Consider the following 23,280-nt stretch of genomic DNA (forward strand, 5'->3'; position numbering starts at 1 on the left):
CACAAAGTAGATGTCCTAACCGACTTGTCAAAACTATAGTTTGTTAACAAGAAAATTGTGGCGTGGTTGAAAGACAAGTTTTAATGACTCCAACCTAAGTGTATGTAAACTTCGGATTTCAACTGTATGTTGTTAAATCCAGAGATACTTAGAAAGAAGGAAATCCCAGCGGTCAATGAATGGAGAAATGTATCATACCCAGCATCTCCAATCTACGTACCAAAGCAATTACAGAGGACAAACCCATTATCTCACCTCTCTGAAAATATTTCTAATGTTGTATTTCTTGTTGACGTAATTCTTGCTGATGTTGTTATTTTTGAGCTAGCTCGGTATGACCTCATCAGCATTGAATTGCCCAGAATGCACTGTAGAGCCATGGTCAATGTCCACAATAGGCGTTAATACAATCCCAATGGTGTTTCCCATCTCCTCAAAAGTATCTCTGGTCAATCCAGCTCATAATTGGGCTTCACTTCACATAATATTATAATATAATATAATATACTGTACATTACATCACAGTTTACATATCCCATACACTGAACAGTGACCTGGGCTCCCTCTAGTGGTGATGGAGACACAGTACACTAACACATCCCTCTCTCTGTCTCTCGCTCTCTGTCTCTCTCTCTTTCTCTCGCTCTCTGTCTCTTTCTCTCTCTCTCTCTCTCTCTCTTACTCGCTCTCTGTCTCTGTCTCTCTCGTTCTCTCTCTGTCTCTCTCTCTCTGTCCGTCTCTCTCTCTCTCTCTGTGTCTGTCTGTCTCTCTATCCCTCTCTCTCAATTCAATTCAAGGGCCTTTATTGCCATGGGAAACATATGTTAACATTGCCAAAGCAAGTGAAGTAGATAATAAACAAAAGTGAAATAAACAATAAAAATGAACAGGAAACATTACACTCACAGAAGTTCCACAAGAATAAAGACATTTCAAATGTCATATTATGTATATTCACAGTGTTGTAACGATGTGCAAATAGTTAAAGTACAAAAGGGAAAATAAATAAACATAAATATGGGTTGTGTTTACAATGGTGTTTGTTCTTCACTGGTTGCCCTTTTCTTGTGGCAACAGGTCACAAATCTTGCTGCTGTGATGTCACACTGGTATTTCACCTAGTAGATATGGGAGTTTATCAACATTGGGTTCATTTTTTAACTCTCTGGATCTGTGTAATCTGAGGGAAATATGTGCCTCTAGGTCATAGATTTGGAGTTTAGGAAGTGCAGCTCAGTTTCCACCTTATTTTATGTGCAGTGTGTCTTCAGCATCCTTTCTCATTAGCAAGACTATTTTTTACATTTTTACATTTTAAATGTATTTGTTATTTTACCAAGTAAGTTGGCTGAGAACACATTCTCATTTACAGCAACGACCTGGGGAATAGTTACAGGAGAGAGGAGGGGGGATGAATGAGTCAATTGTAAACTGGGGATTATTAGGTAACCATGATGATTTGAGGGCCAGCTTGGGAATTTAGCCAGGACACCTGGGTTAACACCCCTACTCTTACGATAAGTGCCATGGTATCTTTAATGACCTCTGAGAGTCAGGACACCCGTTTAAGGTCCCATCCGAAAGACTTCAACCTACACAAGGCAGTAACCCCAATCATGCTATGCTATGGCTATGCTCACTGAATCTGTACATAGTCAAAACTTTCCTTAGGTTTGGGTCAGTCACAGTGGTTTTCTGCCACTGTGTACTCTCTGTTTAGGGCCAAATAGCATTCTAGTTTGCTATGTTTTTTTGTTAATTCTGTCCAATGTGTCAAGTAATTATATTTTTGTTTTCACATGATTTGGTTGGGTCTCCCTCCCTTCCTTCCTCTCTCTCCTCTAGATGTAGCTGTACCGTTTGCCTTGCCAGTAGATCTCCAGGCTTATCCTTCCTACTGTACTGTAGTAGCCTACCTCACGGACCTCAGCACCATACGGTCCAGGCTGGAGAACCGCTTCTACAGGTACCACGAGGACAGAGTGTGTGTGTGTGTGTGTGTGTGTGTGTGTGTGTGTGTGTGTGTGTGTGTGTGTGAGGATTGTGTGTGTGTATGAGGACAGTGTGTGTGTGTGGACAGTGTGTGTGTGTGTGTGTGTATGAGGACAGTGTGTGTGTGAGGACAGTGTGTGTGAGAACAGTGTGTGTGTGAGAACAGTGTGTGTGTGAGAACAGTGTGTGTTTGAGGACAGTGTGTGTATGGACAGTGTGTGTGTATGGACAGTGTGTGTGGGTGGACAGTGTGTGTGTGAGGACAGTGTGTGTGAGGACAGTGTGTGTGTGAGAACAGTGTGTGTGTGAGAACAGTGTGTGTGTGAGAACAGTGTGTGTTTGAGGACAGTGTGTGTGTGGACAGTGTGTGTGTGTGGACAGTGTGTGTGTATGGACAGTGTGTGTGGGTGGACAGTGTGTGTGTGTGGACAGTGTGTGTGTGAGAACAGTGTGTGTTTGAGGACAGTGTGTGTATGGACAGTGTGTGTGTATGGACAGTGTGTGTGGGTGGACAGTGTGTGTGTGTGTGTGTGTAACAGTGTGTCTCCTCCATAGGCGTATGTCATCGTTGATGTGGGAGGTGCGTTATATTGAACACAACGCTCAAACCTTTAATGAAACTGGAGCCTTCATCGTTAAAACGGCCAAGTTCGTCTCTGACCTCATGCTCAGCTTCATCAAGTAAGACTCTACTGTTACTATATATATTATACACTGACAAATAACTATAGTTATAACTGTTACTGATAGTACCACTACAGTTTGGAAAGTATTCAGACCCCTTGACTTTTCCCACTAAATGGTTAGGTACAGCCTTATTCTAAAATGGATTAAATTATTAAATTACATTTTTTTTACCCCCTCATCAGTCAACACACAACCCCATAATGACAAAGCAAAAAAAAAGTCAGCTAATTTATTAAATATTAAAAACTGAAATATCACATTTACATTAGTATTCAGACCCTTTTCTCCCTAATTTGTTGTAGTCTTCTTGGGTTTGATGCTACAAGCTTGACACACCTGTATTTGGGGAGTTCCTCCCATTCTTCTCTGTAGATCCTCTCAAGCTCTGTCAGGTTGAATGGGGAGCATCGCTGCACAGCTATTTTCAGGTCTCTCCAGAGATGTTGGATCGGGTTCATGTCTGGGTTCTGGCTGGGCCACTCAAGGACATTCAGAGTCTTGTCCTGAAGCCACTCCTGCGTTGTCTTGCCTGTGTGCTTAGGGTCGTTGTTCTGTTGGAAGGTGACTCTACGCCCCAGTCTGACTTCCTGAGTGCTCTGGTGCAGGTTTTCATCAAGGATCTCTCTGTACTTTGTTCTGTTCATCTTTGCCTTGATCCTGACTAGTCTCCCCGTCCCTGCCACTGAAAACATCCTCACAGCATGATGCTGCCACCACCATGCTTCACCGTAGGGATGGTGCCAGGTTTCCTCCAGACCTGACACTTGATATTAAGGCTAAATAGTTTAATATTGGTTTCACCATGTATCTCATGGTCTGAGTCTTTAGGTGCCTTTTGATAAACTCCAAGTGGGCTGTCATGTGCCTTTCCCTGAGGAATGGCTTATGTCTTCCATAAAGGCCTGATTGGTGGAGTGCTGCAGAGATGGTTATCCGTCTGGAAGGTTCTCCCATCTCCACAGAGGAACTCTGGAGCTCTGTCAGAGTGACCGTCGGGTTTTTGGTCACCACCCTGACCAAGGCCCTTCTCCCTCGATTGCTCAGTTTAACCCGGTGGCCAGCCCTAGGAAGAGTCTTGATGGTTCCAAACTTCTTCCAAATTACAATGACAGAGGCCACTGTGTTCTTGGGGACCTTCAATCCTGCAGAAATGTTTTGGTACCCCTTCCCCAGATCTGTACCTCGACACAATCCTGTCTCAGAGCTCTCTAATTCCTTAGGCCTCGTGGCCTAGTTTTTGCTCTGACATGCACTGTCAACTGTGGGACCTTATATAGACAGGTGTGTGCCTTTCCAAATCATGTCCAATTCATTGAATTTATTACAGGTTTACTTCAGTCAAGTTGTAGAAAAATCTCAAGGATGATCAATGGCAACAGGATGCACCTGAGCTCAATTTTGAGTCTCATAGCAAAGGGTCTGAATATAAGTTGTATTTGTTTATTTTTTATTTATTTATTTATTTTTATTTATTTTAACCCTGTTTTCGCTTTGTCATTATGGGGTGTAGATTGTCGAGGAATCCATTTGAGAATGAGGCTGTAACGTGACAAAATGTGGAAAATACTCTGCGGTCTGAGTACCTTCCGAATGAACTGTTGAAGAGGGTGGGGCTTAAGATGCATTCCTGTCTCACCCCACGGCCCTGTGGAAAGAAATGTGAATTTGTATAGCAGACCCTCATGCCAAATCAAAACCTTTTTTGAATTCAACAAAGCATGCCTATGTTTTGTTTTGTTTGTTTGTCAAGCAGGGTGAATAAGTGGTCTGTCACATGGTAATTTGGTAAACATTTACTCGGTACATTGTTTTCATTGAGGAAATGTACAAGTCTGTTGTTAATGATGTTGCAGATGATTTTCCCAAGGTTACTATTGACACATATCCCACTGTAGTTATTGGGGTCATATTTGTCTCCACCTTTGTGGATTGGGGTTATCAGTCCTTGGTTCTGAGTATTGGAGAAGATGCCAGAGCTGAGGATGATGTTAAAGAGTTGAAGTATAGCCAACTGGAATTTGTGATATGTATATTTTATAATTTCATGTAGGATATCACCACAGGGCTTTTTGGGTTGGAAGGTTTGTATGTTGTCCTGTGCTTCATTCAATGTTATTGGAGAATCCAGTAGATTCTGGTAGTCTTTAATAGATGATTCTAAGATTTACAGTCAAAAGTTTGGACTCATTCAATGGTTTATCTTTATTTCTTTATTATTATTATTATTTATCTCTTTATTTCTACTATTTTTTACATTGTTGAATAATAGTGAAGACATGGAATCATGTAGTAACCAAAAAAGTGTTAAACAAATCAAAATATATTTCAGATTTGAGATTCTTCTTCAAAGTAGCCACCCTTTGCCTTGATGACAGCTTTGCACACTCTTGGCATTCTCTCAACCAGATTCATGAGGAATAGTTTTCCAACAGTATTGAAGGAGTTCCCACATATGCTGAACACTTTTTGCTGCTTTTCCTTCACTCTGCGGTCCAACTCATACCAAACCATTTCAATTGGGTTGAGGTCAGGGGATTGTGGAGGCCAGGTCATCTGATGCAGCGCTCCATCTGTCAGGACCCGGTTACGAACCTGGGTCTCCGGAGTGAGAAACAGTCACTTAACCAACTGAGCCACGAATAGTCAGCAGAACCCAGATGATGAGGCAGACACAGCAGTACTTAAGACGGTGTATTTAATAAAGTAAAAAGGAGAAGTCCTTCAATACAAAAATGGCAAATCCAAAAGGTGGTAGGAATAGCACAAAAAAGCCTCAAGAGATACTCAAAAACCAAAACAGAATTCCACAAGAGCATCCACCGGAATCGACAAGAATACACAGAACACTAGGGCTGGGTGCTAACATACAAACACAGAGCACAGAACTGAGGGAAACTAAGGGTTTAAATACAATCAGGGGAAACGAGGCACAGGTGCAAATAATAATGGGGAACAAGGGAAAAAACATAAGGTCAAAAAGCACAATGGGGGCATCTAGTGACCAAAACCCGGAACAACCCTGGCCAAATCCTGACAGAATCCCCCCTAGGAACGGCTCCTGACGTTCCTACCAGCTCTCTCAGGGTGGAGGGCCCTGAACTGACGAATGAGGTCAGGGTCCAGGATGTCTTTGGCAGGAACCCAGGAGCGCTCCTCGGGACCGTAGCCTTCCCAGTCCACCAGATACTGCCAGGACCGCTGCACCCGGCGGGAATCCAGTATCCGATGGACGGTATAAGCCGGCTGGCCTCCAATGACACGAGGAGGAGGGGGAGGTCTGTCTGCCGAGACAAGGGGAGAAAAAACAACAGGTTTTAACAATGAAATGTGAAATGTGGGATTAATCTTAAGGGATCTGGGTAAGTGTAGGCGATAAGAAACTGGGTTAACTCTCCTGGCAACCTTGAAGGGACCGATGTATTTTTGGGACAGCTTGCGAGACTCCACCCGTAGAGGTAAGTCTCTTGTGGAGAGCCAGACTCTCTGGCCGGGGCGCAGGGTAGGCCCGGGACGGCGACGTCTGTTGGCTTGTTGTTGGTACCTCTGTGAGGAACGCATAAGATTAAGACGGGTCTTCCTCCACATAAGCCGACAGCGTCTGACGAACTTCAAGGCTGAAGGCACTCTGACTTCTGCCTCCTGGTCCGGGAACAATGGAGGAGCATAGCCAAACTGACACTCGTGCGGGGACATACCAGTGGAGGAGGAGCGCAAGGTGTTGTGCGCGTATTCGGCCCAAACAATAAAGGATGACCATGTGGACGGGTTGTCACGAGTCATACATCGGAGGGTGGTTTCCAGCTCTTGATTCATCCTCTCTGTTTGGCCGTTGGACTCCGGATGGTACCCTGAAGATAGACTGGCAGAAGCCCCCATGAGTTGGCAGAAGGCCTTCCAAAACCTTGTGGCGAACTGGGGACCTCTGTCAGAAACCATATCTTGAGGAATGCCGAAGACTCGGAACACATGATTAATTACCAACTCAGCCGTTTCCTTGGCAGAAGGTAACTTAGTCAGAGGGACGAACCTGGCCACCTTTGAAAACCTGTCGATTATGACTAGGATAGTAGTATTGCCATGGGATGGAGGAAGTCCAGTAATAAAGTCCAATGAGATATGGGACCAGGGTCTGTGGGGAACAGGTAAAGGGTGAAGGAGTCCTTGAGGGCGGAGGTGAGAAGATTTGCCCTGGCAGCACACGGGACAGGCATTGACGAAAGTGGCAACGTCTTCTCTTATGGTAGGCCACCAGAACTTACGCTGGATGAACTCCAAGGTGCGACCTACGCCCGGATGACAGGTGAGGCGAGAGGAGTGCCCCCACAGAAGGACCTGAGTCCTCACTGCCTTGGGGACAAACAACCGATTGGCAGGACCTCCTTTCGGGTCCGGTTCGCTAGCTTGAGCACGTCTCACGGTATCCTCAACTTGCCACGAGATCGGAGCCACAATCTTAGCAGCAGGAAGGACAGTCATGTCCGTGTCATCTCGAATGGCAGGAGCGTAGACTCGGGACAGGGCATCCGGTTTGAGATTCTTCGACCCGGGCCGATAGGTGAGGATAAACTGGAATCGAGACCATCTAGCTTGTCTAGAGTTCAACCGCTTCGCCTGCTGGATATACTCCAGATTTTTGTGGTCCGTAAGCACTTGAAACGGGTGAGAAGCCTCCTCGAGCCAGTGTCTCCATTCCTTCAATGCCATCTTAACCGCTAGGAGTTCACGATCCCCCACATCGTAGTTCCTCTCAGTCGGGGTAAGCCGGTGTGAGAAGAAAGCGCACGGATGAAGCTTCTTGTCTTCACCCCTCTGAGACAGGACAGCTCCAACACCAACCTCTGATGCGTCTACCTCCACCACAAATGGTTCATCCGTAGTCGGTAGTATCAGGATGGGAGCAGAGAACGCGCTGCTTGAGTCCTTGGAAGGCCGTCTCAGCTTCTCTTCCCCACAAAAACCTTGCATTGCCACCCTTGGTTAAAGCTGAGAGAGGGGCTGCCACCAAGCTGAAGTTCTTGATGAACTTGCGGTAAAAGTTTGTGAAGCCCAGGAAACGCTGAACTTCCTTAACGGATTTGGGGGTGGGCCAATACCGCCCCTACCTTCCTGGGGTCCATTTGGACTCGACCGGGTTCCACTACAAATCCCAGGAATTGTACTCGGGATGAATGGAATTCACATTTTTCCGGCTTAACGTACAGATGGCTGTCCAGGAGGCGTTTGAGTACTTGTCTGACATGCTTAGTGTGTTCTTGAAGGGAGCTCGAAAAGATGAGGATGTCATCCAAGTAAACGAACACAAATATGTTAAGCATATCCCTAAGCACATCGTTTATGAGCGCTGGAACACCGCTGGGGCGTTGGTCAGGCCGAAGGGCATCACCAAGTATTCATAGTGACCAGTAGGCGTGTTGAAAGCGGTCTTCCATTCGTCACCAGGTCTGATCCGCACAAGATGGTATGCGTTCCGCAGGTCAAGCTTAGTGAAAACAACTGCTTCCTGGAGCAGCTCGAAGGCTGTGGCCATAAGGGGTAGCGGGTAACGGTTACGGACGGTAATGGCATTGAGTCCCCGGTAGTCGATGCAAGGACGTAATCCACCGTCTTTCTTGGCCACAAAGAAAAACCCTGCTCCCGCCGGGGAGGTGGATGGACGCATGAGGCCTGCTTCCAGAGCGTCCTTGATGTAGGTATCCATAGCAGCTCGTTCGGGTGGAGATAGGGAAAAGATCCGACCCCTGGGGGGCAAGTGCCCGGAAACAGGTCGATGGGGCAATCGTAAGGTCTATGGGGTGGTAGCATGGTGGCCCTCTGTTTGCTAAACACCAGTTTGAGGTCATGGTAACACTCGGGAACTCGGGTCAGGTCGATGGATTCTAAAGACTCGGGAGTAGAACTCGGGGAATTATGGAAAATACAAGTAGCTTGGCACGTAGGACCCCACTGCTTGATAGTGCCCACAGACCAGTCGATGTGAGGGTTATGGCTGTGAAGCCAGGGGTATCCAAGGACGAGAGGGAACTCGGAACAGGAGATCAAATGAAAGTTCATCAATTCCTGGTGTTGTGAAACTGAAAGTCGCAAGGAGGTAGTGACATGAGTGACAAGTCCAGATCCCAAAGGGCTTCCATCCAATGTAGTGACCCTCATGAGTTCATTTAGAGGTTCAGAGGGAACGCCATTCTCCTTCGCCCAGACACCATCCATGAAGTTACCTGCGGCTCCAGAGTCTACCAAGGCTTGAAGGTGAAGCTTGTGGTTGTCCCAGGAGAGGGTGACTGGAATGAGCAGACGGGAGTTGGACGGATGGGAGGAGGTTATGTTTCCCGTTACAGTTCCCCCGGTCTGTACGGGACAGAGCGTTTCCCTGGAGCCCGGGACACGTGGAACGGAAATGGCCCGGTTTGCCGCAATATAGACAGCGTCGCTCCCTCATCCGGCGGTCTCTCTCAGCCTGGGAGATGCGTCCAATCTGCATGGGTTCCGATGGAGCCAGCGAGGATAAAGGTGGGGACTCGGAGCTGGGACTGATAGGGGCTAGAGGTCTACGGTTGAGTTCTCTCTCTCTCAGACGCTGGTCAATGCGTGAGGCCAACTTGATCAGGGACTCGAGATTGTCCGGTGGTTCCCGAGTGGCCAGTTCATCTTGGATAGTGTCGGAAAGGCCTTTCAGAAAGCACACCGTGAGCGCCTCGTTGTTCCAGCCACTTGCTGCTGCCACCGTGCGGAACTGGATGGCATAGTCCGTCACGCTGCGCCAACCTTGGTGGAGAGTCAGGAGCTGTTTGGCTGAGTCAGAACCACTGCTTGGGCCTTGAAACACTGTTTAAATTCCTCAGCAAAGGCAGAGTAGCTGGCACAGCAGGAACTATGGGCATCCCACACAGCAGTAGCCCAGGCCAGGGTTTTTTCCGACAGCAGGGTGATGATATAAGCGATCTTAGACCGGTCGGTGGGAAACGACGAGGGTTGTAGCTCAAAGGAGAGAGAACATTGGGTGAGAAACCCTTTACAAGCACTTGGATCACCTGAGAACCGTTGGGGAGGTGGAAGACGAGGTTCAGCCAGGGGGTTAACTGCCATGGGTACGTGAATCTGAGGTACTGGGACGGGAACTGTTGCCGGGGTAAGACGATCAGATATTTGCTTAATGGAAGTCAGCATCTCCGACAGAAGATGAGAATGTCTAGCCATTAAGGCCTCTTGCTGAACCAGGGCGGCTTCGTGGCGTTGGACAGTCTCCTGGTGGTGGGACAGCATGGCAAAAAGGTCCTGGGAACTGGCTGCCTCTGGGTTCATTTTTGGCTCTGTGTTTCTGTCAGGACCCGGTTACGAACCTGGGTCTCCGGAGTGAGAAACAGTCACTTAACCAACTGAGCCACGAATAGTCAGCAGAACCCAGAAGATGAGGCAGACACAGCAATACTTAAGACGGTGTGTTTAATAAAGTAAAAAGGAGAAGTCCTTCAATACAAAAATGGCAAATCCAAAAGGTGGTAGGAATAGCACAAAAAAGCCTCAAGAGATACTCAAAAACAAAAACAGAATTCCACAAGAGCATCCACCGGAATCGACAAGAATACACAGAACACTAGGGCTGGGTGCTAACATACAAACACAGAGCACAGAACTGAGGGAAACTAAGGGTTTAAATACAATCAGGGTAAACGAGGCACAGGTGCAAATAATAATGGGGAACAAGGGAAAAAACATAAGGTCAAAAAGCACAATGGGGGCATCTAGTGACCAAAACCCGGAACAACCCTGGCCAAATCCTGACACCATCATTCTCCTTTTTGGTCAAATAGCCCTTATACAGCCTGTAAGTTTGTTGGGTCATTGTCCTGTTGAAAAACAAATGATAGTCCCACCAAGCTCAAACCAGATGGGATCGCGTATCGTTGTAGTAGTCATGCTGGTTAAGTGTACCTTGAATTATAAATAAATCACAGACAGTGTCACCAGCAAAGCAGCATCACTCCTCCTCCTCCATGCTTCACGGTGGGAATGACACATGTAGAGATCATCCATTCACTTTCTCTGCGTCTCACAAAGACACGGTGGTTAGAACCAAAAATCTCAAATTTGAATTTCATCAGACCAAAGGACAGATTTCCACCGGTCTAATGTTCATTGCTCATATTTCTTGGCCGAACGAAGCAAGTCTATTCTTCTTATTGGGGTCCTTTAGTAGTGGTTTCTTTGCAGCAATTTGACCACGAAGGCCTGATTCACATAGTCTCCTCTGAACAGTTGATGTCAAGATGTGTCTTTTGTTATAGAGCCAAAAATATTATCCACACATCTTCGTGTTGTTGTTTGTGTAGTTTAGTGTGTTCCAATTTTCACCTCTCTCTCTCTCTCTCTCTCTCTCTCTCTCTCTCTCTCTCTCTCGCTCTCTCTCATATCTTTCCCCATCTCTCTATTTAATCTATTTCTCTCTCTCATCTCTTTCCTTTCTTCCTTCCTTCCCTCTCTCTCTCTCTCTCTCTCATCTCTTCCTTTCGTTCACCACCTCACTCTCTCTCTCTCTCATCTCTTCCTTTCGTTCACCACCACCTCTCTCTCTCTCATCTCTCTCTATATCCCAGGGACCCCACTATGACCGACATTATTCCTCTCTACAACACCATGAAGAAGACTGCTTTCTCTGACACCGAGGATGAGGTGTGTCTTTATCTTTTTTTACTTTGTTATGTGTAAACACTAACACTAACAGTAGTAGAAACAGAAAGTTGATGTTGATGTTGTGTTTCCATGGTTTCCATGGTGATGTAGGATGATGAAGATGAGGATGAAGATACGGACACTCCTGGAACGTCCACACGAAACAGGAAGGTAACACACCTCATCACACCTCTGATAATTCTGAACCTGAGTTATACTGTTACCACTGAGGCTCTGATTAGCCTGAACCTGAGTTATACTGTTACCACTGAGGCTCTGATTAGCCTGAACCTGAGTTATACTGTTACCACTGAGGCTCTGATTAGCCTGAACCTGAGTTATACTGTTACCACTGAGGCTCTGATTAGCCTGAACCTGAGTTATACTGTTACCACTGAGGCTCTGATTAGCCTGAACCTGAGTTATACTGTTACCACTGAGGCTCTGATTAGCCTGAACCTGAGTTATACTGTTACCACTGAGGCTCTGATTAGCCTGAACCTGAGTTATACTGTTACCACTGAGGCTCTGATTAGCCTGAACCTGAGTTATACTGTTACCACTGAGGCTCTGATTAGCCTGAACCTGAGTTATACTGTTACCACTGAGGCTCTGATTAGCCTGAACCTGAGTTATACTGTTACCACTGAGGCTCTGATTAGCCTGAACCTGAGTTATACTGTTACCACTGAGGCTCTGATTAGCCTGAACCTGAGTTATACTGTTACCACTGAGGCTCTGATTAGCCTGAACCTGAGTTATACTGTTACCACTGAGGCTCTGATTAGCCTGAACCTGAGTTATACTGTTACCACTGAGGCTCTGATTAGCCTGAACCTGAGTTATACTGTTACCACTGAGGCTCTGATTAGCCTGAACCTGAGTTATACTGTTACCACTGAGGCTCTGATTAGCCTGAACCTGAGTTATACTGTTACCACTGAGGCTCTGATTAGCCTGAACCTGAGTTATACTGTTACCACTGAGGCTCTGATTAGCCTGAACCTGAGTTATACTGTTACCACTGAGGCTCTGATTAGCCTGAACCTGAGTTATACTGTTACCACTGAGGCTCTGATTAGCCTGAACCTGAGTTATACTGTTACCACTGAGGCTCTGATTAGCCTGAACCTGAGTTATACTGTTACCACTGAGGCTCTGATTAGCCTGAACCTGAGTTATACTGTTACCACTGAGGCTCTGATTAGCCTGAACCTGAGTTATACTGTTACCACTGAGGCTCTGATTAGCCTGAACCTGAGTTATACTGTTACCACTGAGGCTCTGATTAGCCTGAACCTGAGTTATACTGTTACCACTGAGGCTCTGATTAGCCTGAACCTGAGTTATACTGTTACCACTGAGGCTCTGATTAGCCTGAACCTGAGTTATACTGTTACCACTGAGGCTCTGATTAGCCTGAACCTGAGTTATACTATTACCACTGAGGCTCTGATTAGCCTGAACCTGAGTTATACTGTTACCACTGAGGCTCTGATTAGCCTGAACCTGAGTTATACTGTTACCACTGAGGCTCTGATTAGCCTGAACCTGAGTTATACTGTTACCACTGAGGCTCTGATTAGCCTGAACCTGAGTTATACTGTTACCACTGAGGCTCTGATTAGCCTGAACCTGAGTTATACTGTTACCACTGAGGCTCTGATTAGCCTGAACCTGAGTTATACTGTTACCACTGAGGCTCTGATTAGCCTGAACCTGAGTTATACTGTTACCACTGAGGCTCTGATTAGCCTGAACCTGAGTTATACTGTTACCACTGAGGCTCTGATTAGCCTGAACCTGAGTTATACTGTTACCACTGAGGCTCTGATTAGCCTGAACCTGAGTTATACTGTTACCACTGAGGCTCTGATTAGCCTCCCAGTAAAGCAATAACAAACAATCAAGAATTCCAGAAAGTGATGAAAATCCCAACATTAACATATGCAGCCTTAGAAACAAGGTTGATAAAATCACTAACTTGCAACTGAAAACATTGATATACCATATAGATGAATGTCTCTGAAACTCACTTAGATAATACATTTGATGATATAGCAATACATGGTTTCAACATATTCAGAAGAGATAGGAATGCCAATGGTGGAGGTGTAGCCGTTATAGGAATGCCAATGGTGGAGGTGTAGCCGTTTATAGGAATGCCAATGGTGGAGGTGTAGCCGTTATAGGAATGCCAATGGTGGAGGTGTAGCCGTTTATATTCGGAACCATATTCCTGCAAAGCTTAGAGAGGATTTCATTACTACTGTTGTAGTAATATGGCTACAGGTTCATCTGCCTCCCCTAAAGCCCCTTCTGGTGGGAAGCTGCTATAGACAGTCAGTATCTGGATAATGTTAAATACTGTTGTAGTAATATGGCTACAGGTTCATCTGCCTCACCTAAAGCCCCTTCTGGTGGGAAGCTGCTATAGACAGTCAGTATCTGGATAATGTTAAATACTGTTGTAGTAATATGGCTACAGGTTCATCTGCCTCACCTAAAGCCCCTTCTGGTGGGAAGCTGCTATAGACAGTCAGTATCTGGATAATGTTAAATACTGTTGTAGTAATATGGCTACAGGTTCATCTGCCTCACCTAAAGCCCCTTCTGGTGGGAAGCTGCTATAGACCACCAAGTGCTAACAGTCAGTATCTGGATAATGTTAAATACTGTTGTAGTAATATGGCTACAGGTTCATCTGCCTCACCTAAAGCCCCTTCTGGTGGGAAGCTGCTATAGACAGTCAGTATCTGGATAATGTTAACTACTGTTGTAGTAATATGGCTATAGGTTCATCTGCCTCACCTAAAGCCCATTCTGGTGGGAAGCTGCTATAGACAGTCAGTATCTGGATAATGTTAAATACTGTTGAAGTAATATGGCTACAGGTTCATCTGCCTCACCTAAAGCCCATTCTGGTGGGAAGCTGCTATAGACAGTATCTAGATAATGTTAAATACTGTTGAAGTAATCTGCCTACAGGTTCATCTGCCTCACCTAAAGCCCCTTCTGGTGGGAAGCTGCTATAGACAGTCAGTATCTGGATAATGTTAAATACTGTTGTAGTAATATGGCTACAGGTTCATCTGCCTCCCCTAAAGCCCCTTCTGGTGGGAAGCTGCTATAGACAGTCAGTATCTGGATAATGTTAAATACTGTTGAAGTGATATGGCTACAGGTTCATCTGCCTCACCTAAAGCCCCTTCTGGTGGGAAGCTGCTATAGACAGTCAGTATCTGGATAATGTTAAATACTGTTGTAGTAATCTGGCTACAGGTTCATCTGCCTCCCCTAAAGCCCCTTCTGGTGGGAAGCTGCTATAGACAGTCAGTATCTGGATAATGTTAAATACTGTTGTAGTAATATGGCTACAGGTTCATCTGCCTCCCCTAAAGCCCCTTCTGGTGGGAAGCTGCTATAGACAGTCAGTATCTGGATAATGTTAAATACTGTTGAAGTAATATGGCTGCAGGTTCATCTGCCTCACCTAAAGCCCATTCTGGTGGGAAGCTGCTATAGACAGTCAGTATCTGGATAATGTTAAATACTGTTGTAGTAATCTGGCTACAGGTTCATCTGCCTCACCTAAAGCCCATTCTGGTGGGAAGCTGCTATAGACAGTCAGTATCTGGATAATGTTAAATACTGTTGTAGTAATATGGCTACAGGTTCATCTGCCTCCCCTAAAGCCCCTTCTGGTGGGAAGCTGCTATAGACAGTCAGTATCTGGATAATGTTAAATACTGTTGAAGTGATATGGCTACAGGTTCATCTGCCTCACCTAAAGCCCCTTCTGGTGGGAAGCTGCTATAGACAGTCAGTATCTGGATAATGTTAAATACTGTTGTAGTAATATGGCTACAGGTTCATCTGCCTCCCTAAAGCCCCTTCTGGTGGGAAGCTGCTATAGACAGTCAGTATCTGGATAATGTTAAATACTGTTGTAGTAATCTGGCTACAGGTTCATCTGCCTCACCTAAAGCCCCTTCTGGTGGGAAGCTGCTATAGACAGTCAGTATCTGGATAATGTTAAATACTGTTGTAGTAATCTGGCTACAGGTTCATCTGCCTCCCCTAAAGCCCCTTCTGGTGGGAAGCTGCTATAGACAGTCAGTATCTGGATAATGTTAAATACTGTTGAAGTAATATGGCTACAGGTTCATCTGCCTCACCTAAAGCCCATTCTGGTGGGAAGCTGCTATAGACAGTCAGTATCTGGATAATGTTAAATACTGTTGAAGTAATATGGCTACAGGTTCATCTGCCTCACCTAAAGCCCATTCTGGTGGGAAGCTGCTATAGACAGTCAGTATCTGGATAATGTTAACTACTGTTGTAGTAATATGGCTACAGGTCCATCTGCCTCACCTAAAGCCCCTTCTGGTGGGAAGCTGCTATAGACAGTCAGTATCTGGATAATGTTAAATACTGTTGTAGTAATATGGCTACAGGTTCATCTGCCTCCCCTAAAGCCCATTCTGGTGGGAAGCTGCTATAGACAGTCAGTATCTGGATAATGTTAAATACTGTTGTAGTAATATGGCTACAGGTTCATCTGCCTCACCTAAAGCCCCTTCTGGTGGGAAGCTGCTATAGACAGTCAGTATCTGGATAATGTTAAATACTGTTGTAGTAATCTGGCTACAGGTTCATCTGCCTCCCCTAAAGCCCCTTCTGGTGGGAAGCTGCTATAGACAGTCAGTATCTGGATAATGTTAAATACTGTTGTAGTAATATGGCTACAGGTTCATCTGCCTCACCTAAAGCCCCTTCTGGTGGGAAGCTGCTATAGACAGTCAGTATCTGGATAATGTTAAATACTGTTGAATTAATATGGCTACAGGTTCATCTGCCTCCCCTAAAGCCCATTCTGGTGGGAAGCTGCTATAGACAGTCAGTATCTGGATAATGTTAAATACTGTTGTAGTAATATGGCTACAGGTTCATCTGCCTCACCTAAAGCCCCTTCTGGTGGGAAGCTGCTATAGACAGTCAGTATCTGGATAATGTTAAATACTGTTGTAGTAATCTGGCTACAGGTTCATCTGCCTCCCCTAAAGCCCCTTCTGGTGGGAAGCTGCTATAGACAGTCAGTATCTGGATAATGTTAAATACTGTTGTAGTAATATGGCTACAGGTTCATCTGCCTCACCTAAAGCCCCTTCTGGTGGGAAGCTGCTATAGACAGTCAGTATCTGGATAATGTTAAATACTGTTGAATTAATATGGCTACAGGTTCATCTGCCTCCCCTAAAGCCCATTCTGGTGGGAAGCTGCTATAGACAGTCAGTATCTGGATAATGTAAATACTGTTGAAGTAATATGGCTACAGGTTCATCTGCCTCACCTAAAGCCCCTTCTGGTGGGAAGCTGCTATAGACAGTCAGTATCTGGATAATGTTAAATACTGTTGTAGTAATCTGGCTACAGGTTCATCTGCCTCCCCTAAAGCCCCTTCTGGTGGGAAGCTGCTATAGACAGTCAGTATCTGGATAATGTTAACTACTGTTGTAGTAATATGGCTACAGGTTCATCTGCCACACCTAAAGCCCATTCTGGTGGGAAGCTGCTATAGACAGTCAGTATCTGGATAATGTTAAATACTGTTGAAGTGATATGGCTACAGGTTCATCTGCCTCACCTAAAGCCCCTTCTGGTGGGAAGCTGCTATAGACAGTCAGTATCTGGATAATGTTAAATACTGTTGTAGTAATATGGCTACAGGTTCATCTGCCTCACCTAAAGCCCCTTCTGGTGGGAAGCTGCTATAGACAGTCAGTATCTGGATAATGTTAAATACTGTTGTAGTAATATGGCTACAGGTTCATCTGCCTCCCCTAAAGTCCATTCTGGTGGGAAGCTGCTATAGACCACCAAGTGCTAACAGTCAGTATCTGGATAATGTTAAATACTGTTGTAGTAATATGGCTACAGGTTCATCTGCCTCCCCTAAAGTCCATTCTGGTGGGAAGCTGCTATAGACCACCAAGTGCTAACAGTCACTATCTGGATAATGTTAAATACTGTTGTAGTAATATGGCTACAGGTTCATCTGCCTCACCTAAAGCCCCTTCTGGTGGGAAGCTGCTATAGACCACCAAGTGCTAACAGTCAGTATCTGGATAATGTTAAATACTGTTGTAGTAATATGGCTACAGGTTCATCTGCCTCACCTAAAGTCCATTCTGGTGGGAAGCTGCTATAGACAGTCAGTATCTGGATAATGTTAAATACTGTTGAAGTAATATGGCTACAGGTTCATCTGCCTCACCTAAAGCCCATTCTGGTGGGAAGCTGCTATAGACCACCAAGTGACAACAGTCAGTATCTGGATAATGTTAAATACTGTTGAAGTAATATGGCTACAGGTTCATCTGCCTCACCTAAAGCCCATTCTGGTGGGAAGCTGCTATAGACCACCAAGTGCTAACAGTCAGTATCTGGATAATGTTAAATACTGTTGAAGTAATATGGCTACAGGTTCATCTGCCTCACCTAAAGCCCCTTCTGGTGGGAAGCTGCTATAGACCACCAAGTGACAACAGTCAGTATCTGGATAATGTTAAATACTGTTGTAGTAATATGGCTACAGGTTCATCTGCCTCTCCTAAAGACCATTCTGGTGGGAAGCTGCTATAGACCACCAAGTGACGACAGTCAGTATCTGGATAATGTTAAATACTGTTGAAGTAATATGGCTACAGGTTCATCTGCCTCACCTAAAGCCCATTCTGGGAAGCTGCTATAGACCATCAAGTGCTAACAGTCAGTATCTGGATAATATGTGTGAAATGCTTGATAATGTATGTGATATCAACAGAGAGGTATATTTTCTGGGTGATTTAAATATTGACTGGCTTTCATCAAGCTTCCCACTCAAGAGAACTTCAAACTTTAGTCAACCTACCAAGGTAGTTACAAACACTACAGGAATGAATCATCAACATGTATTGATCACATCTTTACTAATGCTGCAGAAATCTGCTCTAAAGCAGTATCCAGATCCATCAGATGTAGTGATCATAATATAGCAGCCATATCTGGGACAACCAAAGACTAGACGAGTCTAGAAGAGGTCAGACAAAAGGGTTTGTATTGGATTTCAATGTTGAAGATGTGAAACATATTTGTTGGTCTGATGTAATGAGGAACATCCTGCACTTTAAGCATTTCTGAAATTGAGTCTTCCGGTTACTGACAGGCATGCACCCATAAAGAAACTGGCTGTTAAAACCCCCCCCCCCGGACAGATGATTAAATAACAAACTGTGGTTGAGAGGGATGAGGCTAAGGGAATGGCAAATAAGTCTGACAACACAGAAGATTGGCAAACATACAGTACATTGAGAAATAAAGTAACTAAATTGAGCAAAAAGAAAAAGAAACTAATATGAAACAACGATAAATGATTAAAAAAAGAGTGAAAGTAAAAAGCTCTGGAGTTCTCGGCAGAAAAGCTAACACAGCTCCATTCTTCATTGATAACAAAACCCTTTTCTATTGGAAACGACTTTAATAACGTTGTGGTTGACTAGATTAACTAATTTCGGGGTAACACTTTAACAGTGTCATAATCATGTCATAATATGACATAACATAACCGTATCATAATATGACATAACCGTATCATAATATGACATAACATAACCGTATCATAATATGACATAACATAACTGTATCATAATATGACATAACATAACCGTATCATAATATGACATAACCGTATCATAAAATGACATAATAGTATCATAATATGACATAACATAATCCCTTCATAATATGGCCCGACAGTCTAGGGGGTGGTAATGAGACTCGTAACATAACTCATGCAAATTATTATTGTGACAAAGGAAAAGTGTGACATAAATAAGCACATACAACTGAAATCTACCGTCAAACTCTAGGTTTATTTATAAAACACGGTAATGGGGGAGCAGGAATAGGGGCTGAGCTGGACCATAATAGGAAAGAAACAATAAGTATTCAAAAACAATAATAGACTAGCCTACTTTAACAACAGCTAACTAACTAACCAAAAATACAGTGGGTGGTCCGCCCAGTTCTAACTAGTGTATTTAACAAAGTTCACCTACGGGTAGTGTATGCCCATAATATGACTTGTCTTGGTTTCCCCCTTTTCCACCAGCAATCAAACACAAACACCATAACCAAAAACAATACTCACAGGTGATGACAAAGTGCTATGAGGTGCTTAAACAAAAGAGATCATTATGACACAAAGCGAGAGTGAAACACAGAGACTACAGACATGGCATTTACAGAGAGATTGAGCTGAGCTCTAGAACAAACAAATGATGGGGTTTTTAAACCATGGGGAAAGAACTGTGATAGGTTTAGGAAATATGAGGAGGTGTGTCTTCTGATTGATGATTGATTGGGGAGTGAGGATTTTCACCTATGAGGGGAGAAGGAGAGAAAAGAAACACACACACAGGATACACACACACACACAGGATAACTGTATCCGTAACAATGACATGACATAACTGTATCATAATAAGACATAACATAACTGTATCATAATATGACATAACCGTATCATAATATGACATAACCGTATCATAATATGACATAACATAACCGTATCATAATATGACATAACATAACCGTATCATAATATGACATAACATAACCGTATCATAATATGACATAACATAACCGTATCATAATATGACATAACATAACCGTATCATAATATGTCATAACCGTATCATAATATGACATAACCATATCATAATATGACATAACATAACATGCCTTCACATTCATACACAACGAACCAAATAACGACAGACTGTAGCTTTGAATTCCACAATGTTTGTGGACGAGGTGAAACAATTATTGCTATCTGTAAATAAGGACAAACCACCTGGAACCGAAAACCTGAATAAATTGTGACTCCTGTTTGCCACATCTTCAATATAAGCCTAGGAGTGTGCCCTCAGGGCTGGAGGGAGGTAAAGGTTATTCCACTGCCCAGAAATACACTACATGACCAAAATAATATGGACACCAGCTTATCAAACATCTCATTCCAAAATCATGGGCATTAATATGGAGTTGGTCCCCCCCTTTGCTGCTATAACAGCCTCCGCTCTTCTGGAAAGGCTTTCCACTAGATGTTGGATCATTGCTGCAGGGACTTGCTTCCATTCAGCCTCAAGAGCATTAGTGAGGTCGGGGCACTGATGTTGGGCGATTAGGCCTGGCTCGTAGTCAGTGTTCCAATTCATCCCAAAGGTGTACGATGGGGTTGAGGTCAGGGCTCTTTGCAGGCCATTCAAGTTCTTCCACATCGATCACAACAAACCACTTCTGTATGGACCTCGCGTTTTCACAGGGGCATTGTCATGCTGAAACAGGAAAGGGCCTTACCCAAACTGTTGCCACACTGTTGGAGGCAAAGAATTGTCTAGAATGTCATTGTATGCTGTAGCATTAAGGTTTCTGAAACTAAGGGGCCTGAGCCATGAAACTGCATCAGACAATTATTTCTCCTCCACCAAACTTTACACTTGACACTATGCATTGTGGGAGGTAGTGTTCTCCTGGCATCCGCCAAACCCAGATTTGTCTGCTGGACTGCCAGATGGTGAAGCGTGATTCATCCCTCCAGAGTGTTTCCACTGCTCCAGAGTCCAATGGCAGCGAGTTTTACACCACTCCAGCCGACACTTGGCAATGCGCATGGTGATCTTAGGCTTGTGTGGGCCTTCTCGGCCACGGAAACCCATTTCCTGAAGCTCCCAACAAGCATTTATTGTGCTGACGTTGCTTCCAGAGGCAGTTTGGAATGCGGTAGTGAGTGTTGCAACTGTTGACAGATGATTTGTAGATGCTACACGCTTTGGCACTCGGGCGGTCCCGTTCTGTTTCAGCACTCTGCTGTCCCGTTCTGTTTCAGCACTCGGGCGGTCCCGTTCTGTTTCAGCACTCGGGCGGTCCCGTTCTGTTTCAGCACTCGGGCGGTCCCGTTCTGTTTCAGCACTCTGCGGTCCCGTTCTGTTTCAGCACTCTGCGGTCCCGTTCTGTTTCAGCACTCTGCGGTCCCGTTCTGTTTCAGCACTCGGGCGGTCCCGTTCTGTTTCAGCACTCTGCGGTCCCGTTCTGTTTCAGCACTCGGGCGGTCCCGTTCTGTTTCAGCACTCTGCGGTCCCGTTCTGTTTCAGCACTCTGCGGTCCCGTTCTGTTTCAGCACTCGGGCGGTCCCGTTCTGTTTCAGCACTCTGCTGTCCCGTTCTGTTTCAGCACTCGGGCGGTCCCGTTCTGTTTCAGCACTCGGGCGGTCCCGTTCTGTTTCAGCACTCTGCTGTCCCGTTCTGTTTCAGCACTCTGCGGTCCCGTTCTGTTTCAGCACTCTGCGGTCCCGTTCTGTTTCAGCACTCTGCGGTCCCGTTCTGTTTCAGCACTCGGGCGGTCCCGTTCTGTTTCAGCACTCGGGCGGTCCCGTTCTGTTTCAGCACTCTGCGGTCCCGTTCTGTTTCAGCACTCGGGCGGTCCCGTTCTGTTTCAGCACTCTGCGGTCCCGTTCTGTTTCAGCACTCTGCGGTCCCGTTCTGTTTCAGCGCTCTGCGGTCCCATTCTGTTTCAGCACTCGTTCTGTTTCAGGCGGTCCCGTTCTGTTTCAGCACTCGGGCGGTCCCGTTCTGTTTCAGCACTCGGGCGGTCCCGTTCTGTTTCAGCACTCTGCTGTCCCGTTCTGTTTCAGCACTCTGCGGTCCCGTTCTGTTTCAGCACTCGGGCGGTCCCGTTCTGTTTCAGCACTCTGCGGTCCCGTTCTGTTTCAGCACTCGGGCGGTCCCGTTCTGTTTCAGCACTCTGCGGTCCCGTTCTGTTTCAGCGCTCTGCGGTCCCGTTCTGTTTCAGCACTCGGGCGGTCCCGTTCTGTTTCAGCACTCTGCGGTCCCGTTCTGTTTCAGCACTCTGCTGTCCCGTTCTGTTTCAGCACTCTGCGGTCCCGTTCTGTTTCAGCACTCTGCGGTCCCGTTCTGTTTCAGCACTCTGCGGTCCCGTTCTGTTTCAGCACTCTGCGGTCCCGTTCTGTTTCAGCACTCTGCGGTCCCGTTCTGTTTCAGCACTCTGCGGTCCTGTTCTGCTTCAGCACTCTGCGGTCCAGTTCTGTGAGTTTGTGAGGCCTACCACTTCATGTCTAAGCCTCTTTTGCTCTTAGACATTTCCACTTCACAATAACAGTACTTACAGTTGACCGGGACAAGTCTAGCAGGGCAAAAATTTGACAAACTGACTTGTTGGAAAGGTGACATCCTATGACGGTGCCACGTTGACAGTCACTGGGCTCTTCAGTGAAGCCATTCTGCTGCCAATGTTTGTCCATGGAGATTGCATGGCTGTGTGCCCTATTTATACACCTGTCAGCAACGTGTGTAGCTGAAATAGCCAAATCCACTCATTTGAAGGGGTGACCACCTCATTTTGTATAAACAGTGCCTTCGGAAAGTATTCAGACCCCTTTACTTCTTTCCACATTTTGTTATGTTACAGCCTTATTCTAAAATTGATTAAATCAAATAAAAATCTCCGCGTTCTGCACACAGTACCCCATAATGACAAAGCAAAAACAGGTTTTTTGAAATGTTTGCAAATGTATAAAAAAAATGTTTTTTAAATACCGTATTTACCTAAGTATTCAGCCCTTTTGCTATGAGAATCATAATTGAGCACAGGTGCATCCTGTTTCCATTGATCATCCTAGAGATGTTTCTACAACTTGATTGGAGTCCACCTCTGGTAAATTCAATTGATTGGACATGATATGGAAAGGCACACACCTGTCTATATAAGGTCCCACAGTTGACAGTGAATGTCAGAGCAAAAACAAAGCCATGAGGTTGAAGGAATTGTCCGAAGAGCTATGAGGCAGGATTGTGTTGAAACCTGCCACCATCC

The 23,280-nt window shown here is 45.2% G+C and overlaps 1 protein-coding gene across 1 annotated transcript in view; it reads left to right on the forward strand.

Annotated features, from left to right (window-relative positions):
• phip (pleckstrin homology domain interacting protein) overlaps window positions 1–23,280 on the forward strand; it is a 140,190-nt gene that overhangs the window by 100,616 nt on the left and 16,294 nt on the right. The window contains exons 32-35 of the mRNA XM_064925811.1: window positions 1,846–1,966; window positions 2,548–2,673; window positions 11,271–11,346; window positions 11,458–11,517. Coding sequence (XP_064781883.1) covers window positions 1,846–1,966; window positions 2,548–2,673; window positions 11,271–11,346; window positions 11,458–11,517 — 383 coding nt within the window. The remainder of the gene's footprint in view (window positions 1–1,845; window positions 1,967–2,547; window positions 2,674–11,270; window positions 11,347–11,457; window positions 11,518–23,280) is intronic.

Source organism: Oncorhynchus masou, chromosome 19 (assembly GCF_036934945.1).
Source record: "Oncorhynchus masou masou isolate Uvic2021 chromosome 19, UVic_Omas_1.1, whole genome shotgun sequence".
NCBI lineage: Eukaryota > Metazoa > Chordata > Actinopteri > Salmoniformes > Salmonidae > Oncorhynchus > Oncorhynchus masou.